General features: G+C 42.1%; 1 protein-coding gene across 1 annotated transcript in view; it reads right to left on the reverse strand.

Moving 5' to 3' along the window:
• Window positions 1-2705: 2705 nt before the first annotated feature.
• The window catches only part of LOC124550975, a 61115-nt gene continuing 38726 nt past the window's right edge, over window positions 2706-25094 (reverse strand). Inside the window, exons 3-4 of the mRNA XM_047125794.1 lie at window positions 17959-18023; window positions 2706-5194 (exon numbers count right to left, since the gene is read on the reverse strand). Of these exons, the coding sequence (XP_046981750.1) occupies window positions 4164-5194; window positions 17959-18023 (1096 nt within the window). The 3' untranslated portion in view covers window positions 2706-4163. The remainder of the gene's footprint in view (window positions 5195-17958; window positions 18024-25094) is intronic.

Here is a 25094-nt window from a genome sequence, read left to right on the forward strand (position 1 = left end):
GTCTGTTTCTTGAACAATTAAAGAACTCAATAGTAAAGCCGCTTTATAAAAAAGGAGAAAGGGATAATGTAGACAATTTTAGACCTATTTTTATGCCATCAGTGTGTGCAAATGTTATTGAAAAGGTCGTGTATGTAAGGACAATTGATCATTTTATATTGCACAATTTGCAATCAAATGTACAGTTTGGCTTTAGAAGTCATTTAGCAACTGAAAATGTTATATTCTCTCTTCTCTATGAGGTACTGGAGGAGTTAAACAAAAGGTTTCGAACACTAGGCATATTTTTTGATTTAACTAAGGCGTTTGATTGTGTTGATCACAAATTATTGCTCCAGAAGTTGGACCATTATGGAATAAGGGGAGTAGCTCACAGTTGGTTCACACCTCTTATTTTAACAACCGACAGCAAGAGGTCATTATTCATGTTCCTTATTTATATAAATGATATGTCCTCTAGTATTATGGGTGATTCTAAAATATTTATGTTTGCTGATGGCACTAGCTCGATAGTAAAGGATGTTGTGTACAACATTGGCTCTGTTTCAAATAGTGCAGTTCATGTCTTGTAGAAAATGAACAGTAAATCACAGTAAGACTCAGTTTTTACAGTTTCTAACACACAATTCAACAAAACCTGATGTTTTAATTTCAAAGAATGGGAATATGACTAGTGAAACTGAACAGTTCAAATTTATAGGTGTTCAAATACATTAAAAACAAAGATTCCATGACTTACCAAACGGGAAAGTGCTGGTAGATAGGCACAATAAGAAAACACACAAACTCACACACAAAATTTCAAGCTTTCGCAACCCACGGATGCTTCGTCAGGAAAGAAGAAAGGAGAGGGAAAGATGAAAGGATGTGGGTTTTAAGGGAGAGGGTAAGGAGTCATTCCAATCCCGGGAGTGGAAAGACTTACCTTAGGGGGAAAAAAAGGACAGGTATACACTCATGCACACACACACATATCCATCCACACATATACAGATATATACAAATATCTGCTTGTGTCTGTGTATGTGCAGTTGGATATGGGTGTGTGTGCGAGTGTATACCTGTCCTTTATTCCCCCTAAGGTAAGTCTTTCCGCTCCCGGGATTGGAATGACTCCTTACCCTCTCCCTTAAAACCCACATCCTTTCGTCTTTCCCTCTCCTTCCCTCTTTCCTGATGAAGCAACCGTTGGTTGCGAAAGCTTGAATTTTGTGTGTATGTTTGTTTGTGTTTGTGTGTCTATCGACCTGCCAGTGCTTTCATTTGGTAAGTCACATCATCTTTGATTTTAGAGATATATATACACACACACACACACATATATACAAGTGTCTGTATATGTGTGGATGGATGTGTGTGTGTGTGTGTGTGTGTGTGTGTGTGTGTGTGTGTGTGTGTTTATACCTGTCCTTTTTTCCCCCTAAGGTAAGTCTTTCCGCTCCCGGGATTGGAATGACTCCTTACCCTCTCCCTTAAAACCCACATCCTTTCATCTTTCCCTCTCCTTCCCTCTTTCCTGACGAAGCAGCCATGGGTTGCGAAAGCTTGAAATTTTGTGTGTGTGTTTGTGTGTTTTTTTATTGTGCCTATCTACCAGCGCTTTCCCATTTGGTAAGTCATGGAATCTTTGTTTTTAATATATTTTTCCCATGTGGAATGTTTCTTTCTATTTTATTTATAGGTGTTCAGATAGATAGTAAACTGCCGTGGAAAGCCCACATTCAGGATCTTGTTCAAAGACTTAATGCTGCCATTTTTACTATTCGAAAGGTATCTGAAATGAGTAATCCTTTGACACGAAAATTGGTCTACTTTGCTTATTTTCATTTGCTTATGTCGTACGGTATTATATTTTGAGGTAACTCTTCCCATTCTAAAAGGATATTTTTGGCTCGAAAATGGGCAGTTCGAGCAATAAGTGGTGTAAGTTCACGAACCTCTTGTCGACCCCTGTTCACGAGTATTGGTATTTTGACATTGGCCTCTCGTCAAAACTGACCTCTCCATATATATACATTCCTTACTATTATTTCTTGTTAACAATATTAGCCTATTCCCAAGAATGAGCAACTTTCACTCAGTTAATACTAGGCAGAAATCAAACCTGCATTTGGATCGAATTTCCTTAACTCTTGCGCAGAAAGGTGTGCAGATACTGCTGCATACATTTTCAATAAGCTCCCACCCGAATTCAAAAATCTTAGCTGTAATACATGCGCATTCAAATCGAAACTGAAGAATTTCCTCGTAGGTCACTCCTATTTTGTTGAGGAGTTCCTTGAAAAATTAAGCTGATTCTTGTTGTATTGTTGATTGACTTTTTTCGGATTCATAAACATTTTATTTTAATCTGTTATTACTTTTATGATGTAATTTCATGAACTGACACGTTCCATGACCTTGGAGATATGCTCCTCAACTTGGTCCTATGGAACTTTTTGACATGTAAATAAATAAATAAGACTAGATATTTTCCCAAACATAAATGAATCCCAAACTTTTTTTTCCTAGTGTGTGTGTGTGTGTGTGTGTGTGTGTGTGTGTGTGTCATGATGTTGATGTGCTCACTGTTGCATTATACTTTATATCACTAGCTCACTGGATACCACAAGGAGCAAACAGCATATATGTTAGTAGTGCCTAACTTAGCAAAAGGCATTCCTTCCCTAGTAATTGTGCATTCACAATTAATAAATTAACAAAGAACAGCTTACATTTCACTTTATTTTTTTAGGAAAGGCATAACATACAGCAACTTTAAAAAATCTTTAATACGGAAGAAATGTTGAGAACTGTGCATATCTGTCTTGCAAAGGCTACATTAAAATACCTCATGTTGCTGCTGTGGTACAACCTTGTTTCTATAGCTCTCATTTATCCCTATTAGCTCTTGTTGAAAATTTTACTCTCATTTCCTACATTAAACAATCTTTAAATACAGTGGTGAGCATACAATTTTCAGTAAATTTGTCTGAGGAGGTTGAAGTGATTTTCTAAAAATGTATGGACAAATACAGATGCTCTGATGTAGATATGGGAAACGTCGGTTGGTCCCTGTGGTACCACGACAGATAAAGAAGCTGCAGCAGGGGGTAAGGGAGGTAGCACACATTGTGCGTACCACTGCAGCTCAACTCCACTGCAGCTCAACAAGTCAATCAAAAGTACCACTAAGAGAGTAGTATTTGCTTTTCAACAAACTGTAAATTTTGTTACCTAAATAATTTTAAATCAGAACGAAGCATATGTTTTCCCATGGTAAGCTTTGGAATTGAAATGAATGGATACTATCTTTGATAGATATTGTAAGATGTACACAAATAAAAGAAAAAGAATAAGGGAATGCATTCTATTTAAATTAGATGATGCAGGGAGAGTTAGACTCAAAATGAAATGGTAAAAAAGCTGGCAAGTTTTGCTGTCTGGCTTATGAAATAACTGACAATTGACTGACATAGCAAGAAAACATTCCCCGAGAAACATTTAATATAAATTTAATGGTGTGCAGTGTGAAGAATAGCCTTATACAAAAGTGAAACATGTTACAAAAAATGTTACAGAAGAATGTTCAAGACTGATGGGCAGATTGAATAACTAATGATGAGATAGTCAATCATATAATTAATGAAGTAGTAATCAAATGAAACAGGTACAACAAAAACTTATGGCACAACTTGACTAAAGGAAGGGATCAGCTGACAGGACACATCCTGAGGCATCAGAAATGTCAAATTGGTAATAATAACAGTGTGAGAGAGAAAAACTGTATAGAGAGAGACAGTTTTGACATCAATATGTAGGCTCAAATGCATGTAGGTTGCAGTCCAGCAAAAAAAAAAAAAAAAAAAAAAAAAAAATCATGCACAGGTTTAGATTAACAGTGAGAGCAGTGTCAAAGTTTTCGGCCTAAGGACCACAACATTATGAGTCATATTACCACATTCTCCTGTTTTTTTAAGCTTTCCTCTGGTCACACACCCAAATAAACAAGGTTGTACTATGATGGGAAGTAGCATGAGTCATATCCACAGAAATTTTAAGCACATGCGCCTGTGCGCCCCCCCCCCCCCCCCCCACACACACACACACACTCGCTCTCTCTCTCTCTGCATCTCTTCCTTATGTATGAACTTCACTTCTTTCTGTGTGAGCAACACCTGTATCTACGAGGTCTGCTTGTCAGCACTGTCCACATTTCTTATTTCTGTACCTACAGACGTCTGCCTGTTATCCTCCTCCTGGTTTTTCATTTCTGTATCTGCAGTGGTCTGTTCGTCATTCTCCTCCACATTTTTCATTTCTGTATCTGCTGTGGTCTGCTCGTCATTCTCCTCCTCATTAATCATTTCTGTGTCTACGGAGGGCTGCTCGTCATCCTCCTGATCTTTCATCTCTGTATCGGCAGAGGTCTGCTTGTCATCTTCCTCATTTTCGATTTCTGTATCTGCAGAGGCCTGCTTGCTATCCTCCTCATCATTTAAGATAACTAACTCGACATTGCCTAATCCGAGGTACACTTTATTGTTCAAGGCCCTGATGGCTTCGAGACTCTGGTTGTCGATTACGTAGACCAGAGTCTGGCCCGAATCTTCCGATTTCGCACTGACGTTCTTCCACATGTTGGTCTCGAGGGTCTTGTTTTGAGTGCTGAGCATCTGCAAGATCTTTTTGGGGTCAGTCTTGGCAAACAATTTTGGTGTCTTGAGTAGCACCTTCGTCCCCTGTGAGACCTCTCCTTTAGGCTTTACGCAGAGCTTTCCGCTCTCCCACGGCTCCAACTGGGGTACAATCCTCTCTAGCCACCGTTTTGTCTGTTCGTTGGCACACGACATGACGAGTATGCCCTTCACTGTGTACGTACCGTAAAACTGTGGAAAACAGCCATCCTCTAGAGGTTCGAGGGCATCTATAAGTACATCTTGGATTTTCTCTATTTCATTTTCAGTACACTTACGCTCAGGATCTGGCATTACTGACATCTTCTGTTTGTACAATGTCCCATCTTCTGCATCGGCTGACGAATTCTCATCTTTCCGTAGCTGCTTTTGTCTTTGTCTCTGAATATAACTTGCATCGTATTGTATTCCTTTAGCAGCTAGTTTCAGTTTGAGAGACTCTAATTTCTCCCGAGGTGATACAGCTCTCGTTGCTTGGGCCTTCTTCACTACTCTTCCTGAAGACAAGTGTCCGCCACCTAGATTTGAAAGAACAAGAGATTATATTCAGATTATTTACAAAGAAGATTTGAAAGAACAAGAGAACAGCCACATCTGGAAGTACAAAGTGGGTTCTTTAAGTAAGTAAATACTTTTGGAGTAAAGGAGACCACTTACCAAACAGCAGAAGTGTTGAGTTGCCGATAGGCACACACACCAGGAAAGAAAACTAGCTACCATTTTGAGTAATATTTTTTTGAGTTAGCGTACACACACACACACACACACACACACACACACACACACGCCTATGCCCCTACATGCCACTGGCTGGACACACTGTGCTGCATTTTGGCAGGTGGACTAGTCTGTCGTGAGGTTTGTGTCGAGTGGGTTGTATAAAGGAAGAGAAAGAGTTGGATGGCAGGGTAAGGGGTTAGCAGTGAGGGGTGAGTGGCTAGCTGCTAGCTAGGAGGCAGCCGATTTGCTGGGTAGGAATGACGGAGGGACGGGTGGCAGGAGCATGGAATAAGCACTAGATGCACCACTGTCCCAACTGGTCGGAAGCAGTGGTGTCAGAATGTGAATTTGGAAGTGAGTGACAGGATGTTGGAAGCAGTGACTGTTGGGGGACAGTGGGTTACCAGAGTTTAAGACCAGGGCAATTATGGGAGTGAAGGATGTATTGCAAGGTTAACTCACATCTGCGTAGTTCAGAGAAGCTGGTGGTGAAGGGAAGGATCCAGATGGCCTCAGGCTGTGAAGTAGTCATTGAAATTGAGCATGTTACGTTTAACTGCATGTCCTGCCTCCTGGTGGTCAACTTTTTGGGGTAGAAGGCAGGGCAACTAACTACATGTAAGTACTGTTGATGTTTAGTTGATTTAATGTGGACAGATGTGTGGATGAAGCCGTCAGAGAGGTGAAGGTCGATGTCAAGCAATTTGACACCTAGGGTTAAAGGAGGGCCAAGTGAAGTGGGAGGGACACAAGGAATCGAGGTTGTGAAGGAATGAGGATATGGTGTCTTGGCCTTCAGTCAAGATGGTGAAGATATCATCCTGGAATGGAACATCTGAACATATCCTTCATCAGGGCTTAGACGAGTTCTTATCATGCCCTGCAATGAGGGACATCCTTTGCAAGATCCTCCCCACCCTTCCTCAAGTGGTGTTGCATCACCCACCCACCCAACCTACATAACATCCTAGTCCACTCCACTCCCAACTCCTTGGCTGGTTGGTTTGTTTGGGGCACGGGACCAAACAGCAAGGTCATCACGCCCAATGGATTAAAAAAGGAAGGTGGCCGTGCCTTTGAAAGGAGCATCCTGGCATTAGCCTCAAGTGATTTAGTGAAATCATGGATAACCTTAATCAAGATGGCTGGATGTGGGTTTGAACCATCATCCTCCTGAATGCAAGTCTAGTGTGCTAACTGCTGCGCCACCTCACTCGGTCCCAACCCCTTGCCCCATGGATCGCATCCCTGTGGAAGACCAACATGCAAGATCTGTCCAATCCACGCACCCAGCACTCTTTATTCCAGTCTTGTCACAGGATTATCTTACCTCACCTGTGAAAGCAGCCATGTAATATACCACCTCAGCTGCAAACACTCCACAGCTCTTTATGATGGTAAGATTACTGACCAGCTGTCCACGAGGATGGCACAAAATGCTGCTAAGCATACCATGCTCAATTTCAATTGATGCTTCACAACCTGAGGCCTCTGCATCCCCCCCCCCCTCTCTCTCTCTCTCTCTCTCTCTCTCTCTCTCTCTAACACTAACACACACACACACACACACACACACACACACACACACACACTACCTACCTACCTACTTCCAACACAACCCACACCACTTATCAAAATGTAGCATTGTGAGACTGTGTGTCCAGTCGGTGCCATGTAGGGGAATAGGCATGTGCATATGGGCACGCACACTCATTGGCTTCCCGACTAGCATGCACATAAAGAAAGAAAAATTTCTAGCTTTTGGAAAATCCTCTTTTGAGCTAGCGACACGTGCGCGAGCGTGCACACGCCCACGCGCACGCGCACACACACATTGTGTGCACTCTAGTTCAAAAGAGAAGTCTCCCAAAGCTATCAAGTTTTGTTTATGTGAGTGCCTGTCGATGACTCAACGCTTCTGTTTTTTGGTGAGTGGTCTCCTTTAATCCAGACATATTTACATTCTATCAGAACTTTTTTAAAAAAAGAAAAAAGTAAGTAAGTAATATCTTTATATTAAAAACACAGGTGCATTTAACATATTATTATTGCTACATGGAAGCCTTAACCTTAGGCTGCTTTTCAATACATGTTACGCCAATATTAAAGCTTCTGGAGTTGCAAGCCTCCTACACACAGCACCATCATTCACGTACAGCCTTAATGATCATCTGAAATTATTCATGGGGTAATTTATACATACTGTAAACACCAACTGTAAAAGTTTTATGGCACTCCCCTGAGGTGCTCCCGAACTGTTTTTCTGCTTCTCGAATTTTTTTTCTCCTTCTCAGATGGGCTAACTACGAACAATGTGCCAATTTCTATTTCTTATTCATTGTTCTTTTCCTTTCTTCCAGTCCCTTCATTTTTTCACTATGTTTTTTCTTCCCATCTTATGACTACTACAGACCAATTTTTTTCCATTCTCCCGCCTTGAAATCCTTCCGTATTCAATACTCTTTGCCTAAACTCTTTTTACTTTGTGGATCCAGTCTGTTGTTGACTTGAATATTTGAAGCTCTTTTTGGTTAATCTATTTTTTTCATTTGTTATAGTGCCCAAAAAATACCAGTCTTCTTTTTTCTCATTATTTCTGATTAGTTTTCTATGTTTGATGAATTTCATCTTACTTCATTATTTCCAATCTTCCATAGTTCTTTGTGGACCTAATAATTTCCTAGCAATTTGCCTTTCGCGTATTTCTAATTTATCTAAATTACACTTAAAAGCTAGACATCCACTTGCATACAGAAATTATGGTTTCACTACTGCACTGTAATGCCTCATTTTTGCATTTTTAGACATGCATTTTTTACTGTAAAAATTATACCACATGCACTTCACATTTTATGTATTCTTTCCTCTGTAGCAGCCTTATTCAAATCATTTTCTTGGATTATCTCCCCAAGATATTTAAATTTTTTAGCCTTCCATATTTGGCCAATAACTGTTTTCAGAAATTTCTGTTCATTTTTAATGTTCCTTAAATGTTTTTTCCACAGAAAATCTTAAGCCAAACCTACAGGTTATTTCTTCTAAAATATTATTTGTATCACAGCAGATGACACATTTTCAGAAACTGTAGCAATGTCTTCTGCAAATGTGAGACAGTCAAATCAAACGTCTATGTTTCCTCTGTCCAATTTTATTGGTGAAATCTTATACCCATTCAGTTTTTCATTTCAAATTCTCACTACTTTTCCTACACCACAATGAAAAAGAATTGGGAACAGATGATCACTTTGCTGTACACTTGTCTTTATTTCAAAGGGCTCAGATATTCCTTCCATAAATTTCACCAGTGGTGGCCGGTTATGGCATGCTAACATGCTGTAGCAAACTATAAGTATTGCACTAAAATTATGCCATTTCTCTCTGAATGCGAGCTGGAAATCACATTAAAATTACACCATCTCTCTTCAAATGCATGTTGGTATGCAAATAAAATGAACGAAAACAAGTTTTGCTGTGCTCTCTCTATGACAACTAGAAACCAGTGTCAAGTGCTATGATCAATTCTGAGTAGGGACACAGCTGCCTGTGAATGCTCTGACGTGACATCATCCCTTCCGGCACTATGAGTGCTACTTTTCCACAGCACCAGGTTCAGTATTATTATTATTATTATTATTGAAAGTGCACATAAGATACTGTGCAAGCATACAGTATGAGGAATTTTTGAGGAGCAGCTTACATAACGGCTCCTTGGCCAAGTGGTGAAGTGCACTAATTGCCAATTCATCAGCTCGGGTTTGCAGCCCACTGCTGCCATCATTTTTTTTATCATTTTATTTTATTTGTCCCAATGTTAAACTATTAATTATAAATTTTAAATATATTTAAAAAGTTCAATTCATATAAGTAAAATTAATATATTCAGTTTAGTTGTGATTACTGCCCTTGTAAGTCAAAAGGCTATAGACGGTGACAAAAAAAAAGAAGGCAACGAAATAAATCTCGGGTGAACAGCCTGGTATGAGTGTGCATAGGACACAATATTTCGGCACTCGACCATGTTGCCATCATCAGGTGCGCTGATGTACTGACCGACGGTGGGCCGGCGCCATGTATATATAGGACAATCCCCCTCCCGCTCCTTCCTCAGGCATTTCCTATCAGTCGGTGTGGTCCGCACCGCAGGTACAGCGTCCGTTCTCTCGCCATCTGGGCGCTGCGTCCTAGGTCTTCTCGTTCAGGAGGGTCTGTCGGCACTGCTCTCGTTATTCTGCCCTCCTCCCCCGAAGCCGGTACACTCTGGGAAATATCCTTTTCCTTTTTAATCCAGGTGATCGCGGGTTCCCACACCTTGCTAAGGATGTAACCGCTGTCACGATTTAGTTGTGGCTCCCTTACTCTGATCTCTATGGCTTCTTTGATGACCCAGTCCCAGTATTCGGAAGTCTGTGTCAGGACTTTGGTTTGGTCATAATCCATGCTGTGGAGTTCCAACAGGCAATGCTCAGCGATTGCCGACTTACTAGGCTGTTGCAGTCTAGTGTGCCGTTGATGTTCTCGGCATCGGTCCTCAATGGTACGAATGGTCTGCCCTATGTATACACTACCGCATTGGCAAGGTATCTGATCAACCCCTGATTTACGTAGCCCAAGGCTGTCCTTGACACCACCGAGAAGGATCTTGGTTTTGCTTGGAGGATGGAAGATGGTTTTCACTTGGTGTTTACGAAAAATGCATCCAATTTTTCCAGATAAGGCCCCACAAAACAGAATAATAGCCAAGGCCGCCGCCTCCTGAGGTTCTCCCTCAGTTTTTGCCGACGCTCCAGGTGTGGGATGTAGAGCCTTCCGAATTTGCCCTTCCTTGTATCCGTTCCTCCGAAATACGGTCTTCAGATGGTCCAATTCTTGTTGGAGACTGCCCCTGTTGGAGATGGTGTGAGCTCCGTGTACAAGAGTTTTGAGCACGTCATTCTTTTGTGCCGGGTGGTGGCAGCTATCCGCATGTAGGCACAAATCGGTGTGCATCTTCTTCCTATACACACTGTGGCCCTAAGTGCCTTCAGCTTGTCTTCTAATCAAAACATCTAGGAAATGGAGCGTCCCATCCATTTCGATCTCCATGGTGAACTTAATGTTCTCGTGTCTGGAGTTGAGATGTGTGAGGAAATCTGCCAATTTATCTCTTCCATGTGGCCTGATAACGAAGAAACAGGTGGGTTTTAGATGTGCTGATTCAAGAGCTTCCTCCTCGAAATGTTCCATGTACATATTTGCGACAACGGGTGGGAGTGAAATCCTCATGGCTACTTCTTCTGTCTGCTCGTAGTATTCACAGTCAAATAAGAAGTAAAATGATGTCAGAACATGTCTGACAAGGTTGGTGGTCTCTTCGTCAAATTTCTGGCTGATGAGTTCCAAGGATTCTTGAAACGGAACTTTAGTGAATAGAGATACCATGTCGAAGCTCACCAGTATGTAAGATTCCTTAAGTGCAAGGTTGTTGATGCGTCCCAGGAAATCCACAGAGTTACGGATATGGTGTGTACATCTCCCAACATAAGGGCTAAGCAGCTGTTTGAGGTGCTTGGCGAGAAGGTACATTGGGGCACCAATATTGCTGACAATGGGACATAACTGAATCAATTCCTTGAGCACCTTCGGCAGTCCGTAAAGTCTAGGAGGAACAGCAGCCCTCAGGTGTAGCTTCTTGGTAATCTCATAAGGGAAGCCAGAATCCTTGAGAAGTGCCAGAGTCTTCCTCTCGACCCTCTTGGTAGGATCGGTGCCAATCTTGCGGTATGCGCTGTCACGAAGTAGGCCTCGCATCTTCTCAGAATAATCCTGTCGGGACAGGATCACTGTTGTGTTGCCCTTGTCTGCAGGCAATATTACTATGTCTGGATCTTTTCTTAGCTCCCGTATGGCGGCCCTCTTCCTGTAGGAGATGTTCAGTTTCATCAGCTTTGTTTTGGTTAGAGCTCTGCAGGTTTCACGACAAACTTCTTCAGCAGCTTTAGGTGGAAGTCGAGCAGCTGTTTGTTCTACTGTGGTAATAATGTCAGCAATGGGTACATCTTTAGGATGTTGGAGCAAAATTCAATCCTTTCTTAAGAACCGAAATAGCGTCATCATCTAGTTCCTTGTTAGAGAGATTGATGATGGTCTTTCCGCTGCCATCAGAAGGTTGTTTCTCCAATATACATTCCAACTTGGATGCCTGTTGTTCGGCTGACTTCCTCTGGGTTGAGTCCGCTGTGGCCCATGTGACACCATCAACCCAATCCCATGTCCAGGGGTTGAACCGGTTGGCCAGTTGTAGATGTGACTGTAGGAGTTCTTTGTTGGTAGTGTCCAAGCACCACTGGGTGAAGCGAACTCTCTCTCATACCAAAGCTAGACTGGCACGTTTCTTGATTCTTCTGGCCGCCGCTGAGTTGATGTGATGCTTAACCTTAGCAAAATTCGGTACTACATGTTCTTCTCGGCACTTCATAAGAAAAACAAAAGAACACAGTAGATGACTTCTCCGATGACCAGCTTGTCGATCCTTTTCATGCTGTGATACATTTCCTCCCCGTAGAGGTATGTGATGTGATTCTTCAATTTCTCCTATGCACACTCATACCAGGCTGTTCACCCAAGATTTATTTCGTCATAAAATACACCTGGAGAAATTGAAGAATCACAGAAAAAAAGCATGTGTATAAGGGAATTTAGCACAAAAGTGTTTTTTGCATATGATCTGCTAAAAAGGCTCTTTTCCAGTAGATCTTTGGAGAAGAAAGTGATCTTTAATGAGTTGGGTAGATCGACTCCAAATGTAAATCGAACAACTGGAGGGTGTGGGGCAAGGCTCACCGATTTGGCTCAAACTGTGAGTAGAAGCAGGTAGATGCTCCTTTTAAGTTCTTAGAATATTTTGCCACAGAATCAGTGGCCTTTTTGAAATCAGCCATATCTTTTGAATTCAGTAACCTGTGGTGGATGATTGACTTTAGATTAAATATTTGTTCACAACATGATCTGTCCATCCTAAAACCACTTTGATATTCGCATAAATGACTGTCAAGCGTTGTTCCTATTCCATTTAGTATAATCTTGACAAATATTTTACGTGCAACTTTTTTATTACCTTTCTTGTGTAGTTGATGTATTTGGGCTATTTTCCATTCACCTTTTTTATTTCTGGTAGAGACCATTCCAGAATTCCTGAAATAATTTTTTGATCTGTTGATTTTGTCGTTTGTATGCTAATAAAACCTGAATTCAGTCACAAATCTGATTCAGTACTTGGTAAGCTCATATTTTGTTCAGTAATCAATGCTATAGAATTGCATCAAATGCATTTCTGGAAGCAGATTCATGGACAAAAATAACAAGCTGAGGTTCACAAGGTGAGTTCGTGAACCCATATGTACGTTATAATGTGTTTGATAATGCCACAACAGACTGACACGAGCTATGTTAGTCTAAAATAATCTGCATCTGTCTCATGACCCTTCTTGAAAACAGGTGTAACCTGCAATTTTTTCTAACTCTATTTCACAACCACTTGAATTATTACAACAAAATCAAACAAAGGAAACTCCATGATATACTGTAACAATAATATGAAAAGGATAGTCACTACTCACCATATGGAGGAGATGCTGAGTTGCAGATAAGCACAACAAAAAGACTGTCAGAAAGTGAGCTTTTGGCCAACAATACCTTTGTTGCAAATAAACAAAACACACACACACACACACACACACACACACACACACACAAAACCACAATCTCTAGCAGCTGGAGCCAGAATGCAAGCAGCACCGCATGATGGGAGAGGCAACCAGTTGTGAGTAAGGAGGTGGCTGGGGCAAGGGGGTGGGAGGGGGGAGGAGGGGGAGGGGGGGGGAGAAGTTTTGCAGTGGGGGACAGTGAAGTACTGCTAGTGGGAGTGTGCAGGAACAAGGTGGACAGAAGGGCACCTAGGTGCAGTGACAAGTCAGGAGGTTAGATGGAGGGCAGGGCAGAGAGGGGGGTAGCAGAAAAGTAAAAAGACTTGGTGCATTGGTGGAATAGAGGGCTGTGTAGTACTGGAATGGGAACAGGGAAGGGGCTAGATGGGTAAGGACAATGACTAACAAAGGGTGAGGCCAGAGTGGGTTATGGGAAGATAGGATATATTGCATTGAAAGTTTCCACCTGCACAATTCAGAAAGGCTGGTATTGGTAGGAAGGATCCAGACGGCACAGACTGTGAAGCAGTAACTGAAATGAGGAATGCTGTGTTGGGCGATGTACTTAGCAACCGGATGCTCCAGTTGTTTCTTGGCCACAGTTTGCCAGTGGCCATTCATGCGGACAGACGACTTGTGGATTGTCATGCCCACATAGAATACAGTTCAGTGGTTGCAGCTTAGTTTGTAGATCACATGACTGGGTTCACACATAGCCCTGGCTTTGATGAGATAGGTGATGTTTGTGACTGGAGTGGAATAGGTGGTGGTGGGAGGATGTATGGGACAGGTCTTGCATCGAGTTCTATTACAGGGATATGAGCCATAAGGGAAGAGGTTGGGAGCAGGGGTTGTGTAAAGATGGATGAGGATATTGTGTAGGTTTGGTGGGCAGCAGGATACTACTGTGGGAGGGGTGGAAAGACTAGTGGGTAGTACATTTCTCATTTTGGGGCACAACGAGAGGTAGTCAAAACCTTGGCGAAGAATGTAATTCAGTTGCTCCAGTCCTGGTTGGTAGTGAGTCACGAGGGGAATGCTCCTATGTGGCTGGATGGTGGGACTTTGGCAGATGGTGGATGACTGGAAAGATAAGGCACGGGAGACTTGTTTTTGTACAAGGTTGGGAGGGTAATTACGATCTGTAAAGGCCTCAGTGAGACCCTCAGTATATTTTGAGAGGGACCAATCATCACTACAGATGCAATGGCCACAGGTTACTATGCAGTATGGAACGGACTTCTTGGTATGGCATGGGTGGCAACTGTCGAAGTGGAGGTATTGTGGTGGACGGTAAGTTTGATATGGACAGAGGTACTAATGTAGCCGTCTTTAAGGTGGATGTCAACACTGAGGAAGGTGCCTTGTTGGGTTGAGTATGAGTAGGTAAAGTGAATGGGAGAGATGGTGTTGAGGTTGTGGAGGAATGTGAATAGGGTGTCCTCATCCTTGTCCAGCTCACGAAGATGTCATCAATGAATTTGAGCCAGGTGTAGGGTTCGGGATACTGGGTGTTTAGGAAGGATTCCTCTAGATGGCCCATGAACATGTTGGCATAGGATGGTGCCATGCAGGTGCCCTTAGCCATACCCCATATTTGTTTGTAGGTAATGCTCTCAAAGGAAACGTAATTATGGGTAATGATATAGTTGGTCATGGCAACTAGGAACGAGGTTGTTGGTTTGGAATCTGTCAGGTGTTGGGAAAGGTAGTGGTTCAATAGCAGTAAGGCCATGGGCATTCAGGATGTTAGTGTAAAAGGAGGTGGCATTAATAGTGACAAGCAGGTGTACTGTGTGGTAAAGGAACAGGAACTGTGGAGAGTTGGTGGATGAAATGCTTGGTATCTTTTATGTAGGAGGATAGGTTGCAGGTAATAGGCTGAACGTGTTGATCTATCAGAGCAGAGATTCTCTCAGTGGGGAACAGCAACTGCCTGCAAAGGGGCAATCCTGGTTGGTTGGATTAATGGACTTAAGGAAGCATTTAAGAGGTAGGAGTACAAGGAGTGGTAGGGGTGAGGAGAGAGACAGACTCCGGGCAGAGGTTCTGGAATGGGCCTTCTGGATTTCTGGAAAGGGGTCACTGGCAGGGTTTGTAGGTGGATGAATCTGAGAGCTGGCAGAGTCCTTCTGCCAGGTAATCCTTGCGGTTCAAAACAACAATGGTGGAGCCTTTGATAGCTGGTAGGATTATAAGGGTGGGTTGCTGAGTTGCTGGGTTGCTGAGTTTTTGGGTGGTGGATTGTGGTTTTTCCTGTGGATATACAGTTAGTTTGCATGTTGAGGGATTTGGGGAATGATGGTGAGCCAAGGTTCGACATTAAGAAATTCTGGGAAGTTAAGGGGGGCAGTCTGTGGGCGGGGGATCACGGTTGGATGGAGGAGTGAACTGATTCAGGGAGGGTTCAACATTGGTCTTTAGTTGAGTTTGATTGGTAGGGTTGGTAGTGAAAAAGTGTTTCCACTGTACGGACCAGGAGAAGGAGAGTAGGTCTTTAACAAGTTCTGCATGACTGAACTTGAGTGGGACAAAAGAAGAGGCCTTTGGGAAGGACTGATACTTCTGCGGGGCTAAAGCTGTTGAAGGATAGTTTCACGACTATGTTTCAAGTCTGTTTAGGTTCTGGATTCTGTGTAGAGATGGGGGAGTGTTTTTGATGGTGGGGAAATGTAGTAGGTCTGCGAGACAGTGTTTGTCAACTTTGAGAGGACGTGGGGGAGGTTTAGAGGTTGTTGCAAGGGTGGTGGACAATGGTAGTCCAAGGTGGGAGGAGGAAATGAGCAGGATAAAAAGAGTTTTTCATGTGGTGTCCTCCTCCAGGAACTAAAGCAAGATGCACAATGCCACTTCAAAAAAACTCTCCACCCTGCTCACTTCCTACTCCTCCCTTGGACTACCACTATCCACCACCTCTCCAACAACCTCCAAATCTCCCCCTCACCCCTCGTAGCTGATAAACCCTGCCTCTCAGACCTACTATATTTACCTTACCCTCAAAAATTCCCTCCCACCACAAAACACAACACAGAACCTAAACAGACCTGAAACAGTCATGAACCTTTCCTCCAAAGCCTTAGCCCCACAGAAGTATCAGTCCTTTCCAAAGGCCTCACATTTTGTTCCACTTCAAAATTCACTCATGCAGGACTTGTTACAGATCTTCTCTCCTTTTCCCAGTCCCTAAAGAGGAAACACATTCACCACCAACTCTACCAATCAAACTGAACTAAAGACCAATGTTGAACCCTGCCTGACTCAGTTCCACTTCAAAATTCACTCATGCAGGACTTGTTACAGATCTTCTCTCCTTTTCCCAGTCCCTAAAGAGGAAACACATTCACCACCAACTCTACCAATCAAACTGAACTAAAGACCAATGTTGAACCCTGCCTGACTCAGTTCACCCCTCTATCCAACCGTGATCCACCTCCAATGCCCCCAAACCACCACCTCTTAACTTTCCAGCATTTCTTAACCTCAAACCTTGCCTCACCATCATTCCCCAAATCCCTCAGCATGCAAACTAACCTTACATCTGCAGGAAGAACCACAATCCACCAACTAAAAACTTAACATGACCTTACAATCTTACCTGCTTACAAAAGCTTCACCCCTGTTGTTTCGAACTGCCAAGGATTATCTGGCAGAATGACTCCACCAGTTGTCAGATTCATCCACCTACAAACACTGCACGGTCACAGCGTTCCAGAAACCCACCAGTCTCTCCTCAAATGCTTAGGTCTGTCCCAGGACCACTCCCCAGGACCATCTCTCTCCTCACCCCTATGACTCCCCACACTCCTACCTTCTACATCCACCCTAAAGTCCATAAACCCAACCACCCAGGACGCCCCACTGTGGCGGGTTAATGTGCCTGCACTGAGAGAATCTCTGCTCTTGTAGACCTTCATCCTATTACCCGCAATCTACCCTCCTACATAAAAGATACCAACCATTTCATCCACTGATTCTCCACAGTACCTGTTCCTTTACCATACAATGTCCTTGCTCATCACTGTTGATGCCACCTCCCTTTACATTAACATCTCTAGTGCCCAAGGCCTTATAGCTATTGAACACTACCTTCCCCAACGCCGAATGGACTCCAAACCAACAACCTCCTTCCCAGTCACCATGACCAACTATATCCTCACCCACAATTAGTTCTCCTTTGAAGGCATTACCTACAAATGAATCGGGTTATGGCTATGGGCACCCCCATGGCACTATAGTATGTTAACCTATTCATGGGCCATCTACAGAAATATTTCCTAAACACCCAGATTCCCAAACACCTCACCAAATTCAATGACGACACCTCCGTGATCTGTATCGAGGGTGAAAACACCCTATCCACATTCCTCCACAACCTCAACAACTTCTCCCCAATTTGCTTTACCTACTCATACTCAATCCAACAAGCCACTGTCCTCAATATTGACCTCCACCTCAAAGATGGTACTGGTGAATTATTAAGACAGATTTTCCCAGAATAGATTTTGCCATTTGGGAAGAAATTCAACTTGACCAGACAATGCTTTGAGGAGGTCACTCTGTGTAATGATAGCAAATCCTAAGGAAGAAATTAATGTGTATATTGAGAAGTTCTTGTCTGTGCAAGACCATATGCTTGCTGGATTTCACACAGTAGCCTAAAAAATTTTGGTGACAAAGGTTACAAACACTATAAGTAACACGATAAATATTTCTTGAAGCCCTTCATATCTAAAAGTAATATTATATTTAATGTTGAAATATTTCAAAAAATGTTCAATATGAACTGGCAACAAATAATACAAATTTAAAGATACTGTTTTGAAAATATTACTGTTTTTGAATATTTTTCCTGAAATCTGGTACAAGAAGACTCCTCTTACCTCTTGCGCCTCGGGGTTTTAAGCCTGAAGGTCGAAACACTCCTCTGCCTCTTCCCGCTGGTCCACTGCAGAAAAAAAAGAGATAGAGAATTCACATTTAAGTACTGAGTGAGAATGAGTATCAGTGCAATTAATTCTTGTAATACGTGTGGTTAAGAATGGCAATACTAACCACAAATTGAAATGTGAAGAACAGCTACATTCGTCAACATACAGAATTGATATATCAAACAATGGAAAATCTGAGATGGAAGCTGACAATATCTAAATGCCTTCTTTCAATGTCCCTATCTGTCACTCGAATCCTCCCGTGTGTGGTGGGTGTCATAGAAAAAGACTGAAGTTTCACGTCCTAAGAACGGTAAAAGCATTATTCAAATGAAAAAACTTAAAATAGAAGGAGAAAAGGTCACTACTGCATCTTAAATCTGCACTGAATAATCACAATCTGAGTCTGCAGCATCTTGTTATGATGTGGAAAGAAAACATTTTCTCAATGAGTATCTATGTCTATCTACAGCTATATTCTGCAAACCACTGCTAAGTGCATGGCAGAAGGTACATTTCATTGTACCAATTATTAGGGTTTCATCCTGTTCCATTTACACATGGAGTGCAGGAAGAATAATTGATCGAATGCTTCTTTGTGTGTTGTAATTATTCAAATCTTGCCCTCACGATCCCTATGTGAGCAATACATAGGGGGTTGCAGTACATGCCTACAGTCACGATTTAAAGGCGGTTCTCGAAACTCTTGGGATAGTTTACATCTATGTGCAAGAGTCTGCTAGTTAAGTTTCTTCAGCATCTCTGTGACACTCTCCCACAGATCAAACAAACCTGTGACCATTTGTGCTGCCCTTCTCTGTATACGTTCAATATTCCCTGTTAGTCCTCTTTGGTACAGGTCCCCAATATCTAACTGACTGCCCTGATCCAAAGCTTTCAGTATGGTACGTGAGAAAAGTAAGAGTTGGGTTTCACATGATCGATGTTTACGGAATCCATGCTGGTTGGCACGGAGGAGGTCATTCTGCTCAAGATATCAATGTCAAATGTACTGGCTAAATGGTGACCATTCTTGGAACAAAAGACTGACACACACACACACACACACACACACACACACACACACACACACACACACACACACACACACACACTTCAGAAATTCTCTACTGAACAGAAGCTGTCACGAGAAAATGATTTCCATTTATTTTGTGTAATAATTTACTGATGAAGAGGATAAATATTTCGCTGCATAATCTTCCCCAACCTATGCCACAGTCAGGCTTTACAAATATCAGTTTGCTGCACTAAAGCCTGATGACACAGCGTCGTCTGTGTTGTTGCTTCTTCTTTATACCAAATGCGCATACTACTCACTCACAGAAGGGCAGCTGATTCAGTAGCTACAAAGTAGTGGAAAAAAATTCATCTCACCGGCATAACTGAAACATTTATTAGTAGTGGCTCTGCTGTAGGACACAGCTATTGTCCCATTACCATTCTAATAGTATACATTACAGGAGTGTCCTTAGCCACAATACAGTATTTCAGTGAATTAGCAACTTTCTAGAAAATGCCTCTGGTCTGGTCTTGTAACAAGTGTACAAAGATTGCTTAGTGTTGAGACAGACAGGAATACATCAATAACATTCACTCTGCACTTCATTTGAAAATGTGTCACTGCCATTTGTGTAACCCACTACAGTGTTATGTTCTCAGAACCCTACAGAAGGATCTGAAAAACAGCTATGCCAAAAGAACTCTGAGACTGTGACAAAACCAAATCCAATGCAATCTCTGACTGCCCTGAAAGACTGTCTGGAAACAGGGTCCTAATAATAGGTGACAAAGTACATTTCCACATATTAGGGGAGGCAAGCGAAATGTCTGCTAATGGTGAGACTCAAATCCCCTAGTGCTCCAGGTGTGTCCTCTTCACAGTCCCCATGGCACAGTCTGGTGGAATATGAAAAAGTAGGCTTCCTTCCACTGTTGACACATGTCAATATGCATACAAAACACTGTGCTGCTGTCATACTTGTTGCTGGAGAATATGGTTTCTCTAAGACTGATGTACAGCACATACTGCCAAGGTGTCTTGACAAGCTTTTCCCAGGGAAAGTGAACAGGATAATCTGTAACCTGGACACATTGTGGGCATATGTGGTTATTTCAATTTCGGAAATGTGTATTAGCTATATCAGAAATAAAGGATGGAATATTAGGATTTAATGTTCCATTCATTATATCCATTGCGGATGATGAACTGCAACTGTGATTTAAATTTGTAGTTTATGTAGATATATTATATGTCCAGTCTCTTTTTATATTGACATGATTTTATGTACCATTAACTAATGTTTGAGATACTACGGGCTCAGCTTCAGGTGGAGGTCTTACAGGTACATTATTTTCTGGACCACACCAGATGCTACAATCACACTGTAGCGAGAGCAGTGATGTGACATCTATTTAACAAAGTAGAAGTCTGGTCGAGTTTTATAAGTACTGATTTAAAAAAAAAAAAAAGGAAGCGTGGGCTCTAAAATGCATAACTTAAGAGGTATGAGCACTTGTTCATCTTTGGTACCATGAAACAGGTCTCTTCCACTGCAAAGCCTTTGCTTTTCACATTTTAGGGGAGGAAGCTTCAAACCAAACAAGGGAAAAATGTCTGATAAACATGGGAGTCTAAAAGAGCTATGAGCACCTTTTACCTTCACTAGTGTGAAACACATCTTTTCTACTCAACAATTGCTTATAGCTCTTGAGGTATTCATTTTAGAGCCCATGCTTACTAGATTTTTTTCCTTGTTTTTGTCCATACTACCTCCTTCCATAATATGAAAAGCAAAGAGCCTGCAGTAGAAGAGATGAACTAGTCCCTAATTATTTTTTTTTTTTTTTGGGAGGGGGGGGGGGGACATACTATACATAGACTCAGTACAGTTTTGGCTGTAAGGAATATTTCACAAGTTCGAACAGGTCACCTTTGTGGTCAAGCACATGAAACAAGCTATAGTGGATGTAAGAGCACTGTTAGAAATCTCTGCTATGCTAATACACAAATCATTAAAGTTTTGCATCACCTCAGTTCTGAGAGTTCCAGAACCTGTACAGGAAATTGGAATAGAGATCAACATAAACATCACTTCTGCCCTTTTTAATGCTCATGAAAACCACACATTGCATATTGCACCACACCCACTCATTTCATTTCATACTGTACCACAATACAGCGAGACCTTCAGAGGTGGTAGTCCACAATGCTCCACACACCATTACCTCTAATATGCAGAAGCAGATCCTCTTGCACTGATACATGCCTGTATTCATCGTAGCATACTATACACAAGTTCATCAAGGCACACTGTCGGTCCAGATTGTCCCACCCCTCAAGGCGATTCGGCGTAGATCCCTCAGAATGGTTGGTGGGTCACATCGTCCATAAACAGTCCGTTTTAATCTATTTCAGGCATATTCTATAGGGTTTGTGTCTGGAGAACATGCTGGCCTCTCTAGTCGAGTGATGTCATTATCCTGAAGGAAGTCATTCACAAAATGTGCACGATGGGGGTGCGAATTGCCATTCATGAAGACAAATGCCTCACCAATATGCTGCCGATATGGTTGCACTATTGGTCGGAGGATGGCATTCACGTATCGTACAGCCATTACGGTGCCTTCCATGACCACCAGCAGCATACACTGGCCCCACATAATGCCACTCCAAAACAACAGGGAACCTCCACCTCGCTGCATTCACTGGTCTGTGTACGTAAGGCGTTCAGCCTGACGGGGTTGCCTCCAAACACATCTCCAACAATTGTCTGGTTGAAAGCATATGGGACACCCATTGGTGAAGAGAACGTGATGCCAATCCTGAGCGGTCCATTTGGCATGTTGTTGGGCCCATCTATACCACGTTGTATGGTGTTGTGGTTGCAAAGATGGGCCTCGCCATGGACATTGTGAGTGAAGTTGCGCATCATGCAGCCTTTTGTGCACACTCTGAGTCGTAACACGACATCCTGTGACTGAACAAAAAGCATTATTCAACATGGTGGCATTGCTGTCAGCGTTCCTCCAAGCCATAATCTGTAGATAGTGGTCATTCACTGCAGAAGTAGCCCTTGGCGGCCTGATCAAGGCATGTTGTCCACAGTTCCTGTCTCTCTGTATCTCCTCCATGTCAGAACAACATCACTTTGGTTCACTTCGAGACACCTGGACACTTCCCTTGTTGAGAGCCCTTCCTGACACAAAGTAACAACGCGGACGGATCAAACCGCAGTATTGACCATCAAAACTGCAGTATTGACCATCTAGGCAAAGTTGAACTACAGACAACATGAGCCGTGTACCTCGTTGCTGGTGGAATGAGGGAACTGATTGGCTGTCAGATCCCCTCCATCTAATAGGCGCTGCTCATGCATGGTTGTTTACATCTTTGGGTGGGTTTAGTGACATCTCTGAACAATCAAAGGAACTGTGCCTGTGATTCAGTATCCACAGTCCATGTCTATCTTCAGGAGTTATGGGAAGCGAGGTGACGCAAAACTTTTTTTGATGTGTGCATTATGATTTTATTATTGAAGGGTTTGTAGTGCTTGTACAATGATATTCAACTTAGAATGAAATTTTCACTCTACAGCGGAGTGTGCGCTGATATGAAACTTCCTGGCAGATTAACACTGTGTGCCGGACTGAGACACGAACTCAGGACCTTTGCCTTTTGCAGGCAAGTGCTCTACCAACTGAGCTACCCAAGCATGACTCATGCCCCATCCTCAAAGCTTTAATTCCGCCAGTACCTCGTCTCCTACCTTCCAAACTTCACTTACGTATTACAGTGCTGACAACTTGGTGTCACAGCCAAGCTATGGAATGTCTGTTAGAAGTACTCTGTTTTCATCTCGATCACTAGTGCTGCCTCAAAAACACACACTGTACATGCTAATGGGGACTGTATCAACTGGCTTTATAATGTCTAGTGACAAATATCAGAAAGTTCTATTAATATTGTTTCCTCGGTGGTGACGGTCAGGTGGATTACATAACAGCAAGGAGTGTTACAACTTTATTACGTTTCAGTAGAGACACGATAATGTGGTGCCACAGAAGAATGCTGGAGGGATGAAGAGCATCACTGAATGATTGGCCTGATAGAAGGGAGAGACTGATAGGACAATCCTGAGGCACCAACAAACAGTTAATCTGATAATGGAGGGTGCTACAATGGGTAAAAATTGTGGAGAGAGACCAAGGCTCGAATACAGTAAGAAGGTTCAAACAGGTGTAGGCCGGAGTAATTGTACACTGGATGCACTGCAGTGCAGAGCTGCAACAAAACAGTCTTTGGACTGTGGACCGTCATAACAGCAAACCTATCACACAAAAAAGTATTAGCCATTTAATAATCATCGTAACACATCATCATAATTATGTTATTGTCAGTTACTCCCATGTTAAGAGAAGATACTGGCACGACTTCCCTGCAAACGCATCCTACAGAATAACGAAATCCTCTTCTTTCCCTCGTTCACGCTCATACACTGGGCAGTATCACTTTCTGGATTACTGTAACATTATTTTGAATCTTACAGAGCATAATGTGTCACTGAGATCTATGACACCTTGGTTACAAGGTGACACTGAATACAATCCAGAAATACTGTTTCACTGCTAAGTGGTACACTACATAATTGCCACTGCAGTTCAAGAACCACTTGTTATTTTACATGATGGTGTCCTTAACTATATCCCACTATTTGTAATGCTAATTGTGTTAAATTCTGCTGCACATAAATCAACCCCTATCATTTTTACCATTAGGCGATTTGACGAGTGTTGGGACTGTAATCCAAATATTTTTATGCTTTGGAATTAGCGATCAGTGGATGTTTTGTATTTTGTAATTTAACTATGTTACACATGTTAAGTGTTTCAAAAAATATGTTGAAAAAGGCTTCACAGCGAAAACATTCAATCGTCGTCATAACCCACAGTCCACAGCCCCTGGCTGGGTCTATCTGGAACACAGGCCTCTCCATCATATCATATCCCCACACCATGTTTCCCTCTCCACACTGTCCAGTCTTCTCATCTCTTCTTCACACATTCCTTCACCCAATGACCCATCTGCCTCTCCATTTCTTTCCGTCTCTGGCTTGCTATTGTCATTTCACGAGCCTGTCCCTGTATTCTGTTAACTTCTATTCTCTTAACATGGATGTACCACCTTAATTTTACCTTTTATATTGTCTCTTGCTAGGGGTTCTCCTTCATTATTTCTCTCACTGCCTCATTCCTTACTCTATCCATACCAGCAAATCCTACCCTGCCTTTTCTTCATTACACATGTTTCAGATACTTATGTATTGGAGAGTAATATAGTTGGTATAAGATTTGCATTTTCCGCTCTGCAGGAATCCGTGTGCTTACCTTCCCATTTCACTTATCTCTTTATTTTAAACACAAACTTCTGTTATGCTCTCCAGGTACTTGAAACTCTTCCCTTTCTTTAGCACTTGCCCTCTAAACATTTCAGTAATTAAAATCCACTTTCAAATAATATTTTGTATGTAGTATATTATATTGTAGGTAAAATATTTGTTTTGCATTTTAATATTTGTTTGTGGTACTCTTTGGGCAGCATGTGGCAGTTAGAGTTTGCCGCAGATGCCCTTACATCACAGCAGGCATGGTACGCAGCTTCTGACACTGCATTGACTGCTTATGGGAAGCCTCGGATTGAGCGACCATAAGATTTTTGTCAGTGACGATGTTCTTCAACAATATACTTGTGAATACTTCTGTAAAATACCAGAAGATCATTTCATTAGTGTGAACGATCTCTCCATTAAGATTGGATACCTGTACTTTGTTATGTAATAAATCTTCACAGTTATATGAACCAACTGAAAGTTATTTCAAGAGTATAAATTGAAGAAAAATTAATAAGTAGTGCACTGAAATTAAACCTACATCAAGAATGTTTTACAATTTTGCCTCCCAGAACCCTCTCATCTTGCTTGAACCCAGATTTTTTTCACGCTGTCAGTCAAAACCAGTCAATAACAAAAGCAAAGTAAAGGGATATTTTGACCTATACAACGGCTGCCAGT

The sequence above is a fragment of the Schistocerca americana genome, chromosome 9 (assembly GCF_021461395.2).
Source record: "Schistocerca americana isolate TAMUIC-IGC-003095 chromosome 9, iqSchAmer2.1, whole genome shotgun sequence".
NCBI classification, from domain to species: domain Eukaryota; kingdom Metazoa; phylum Arthropoda; class Insecta; order Orthoptera; family Acrididae; genus Schistocerca; species Schistocerca americana.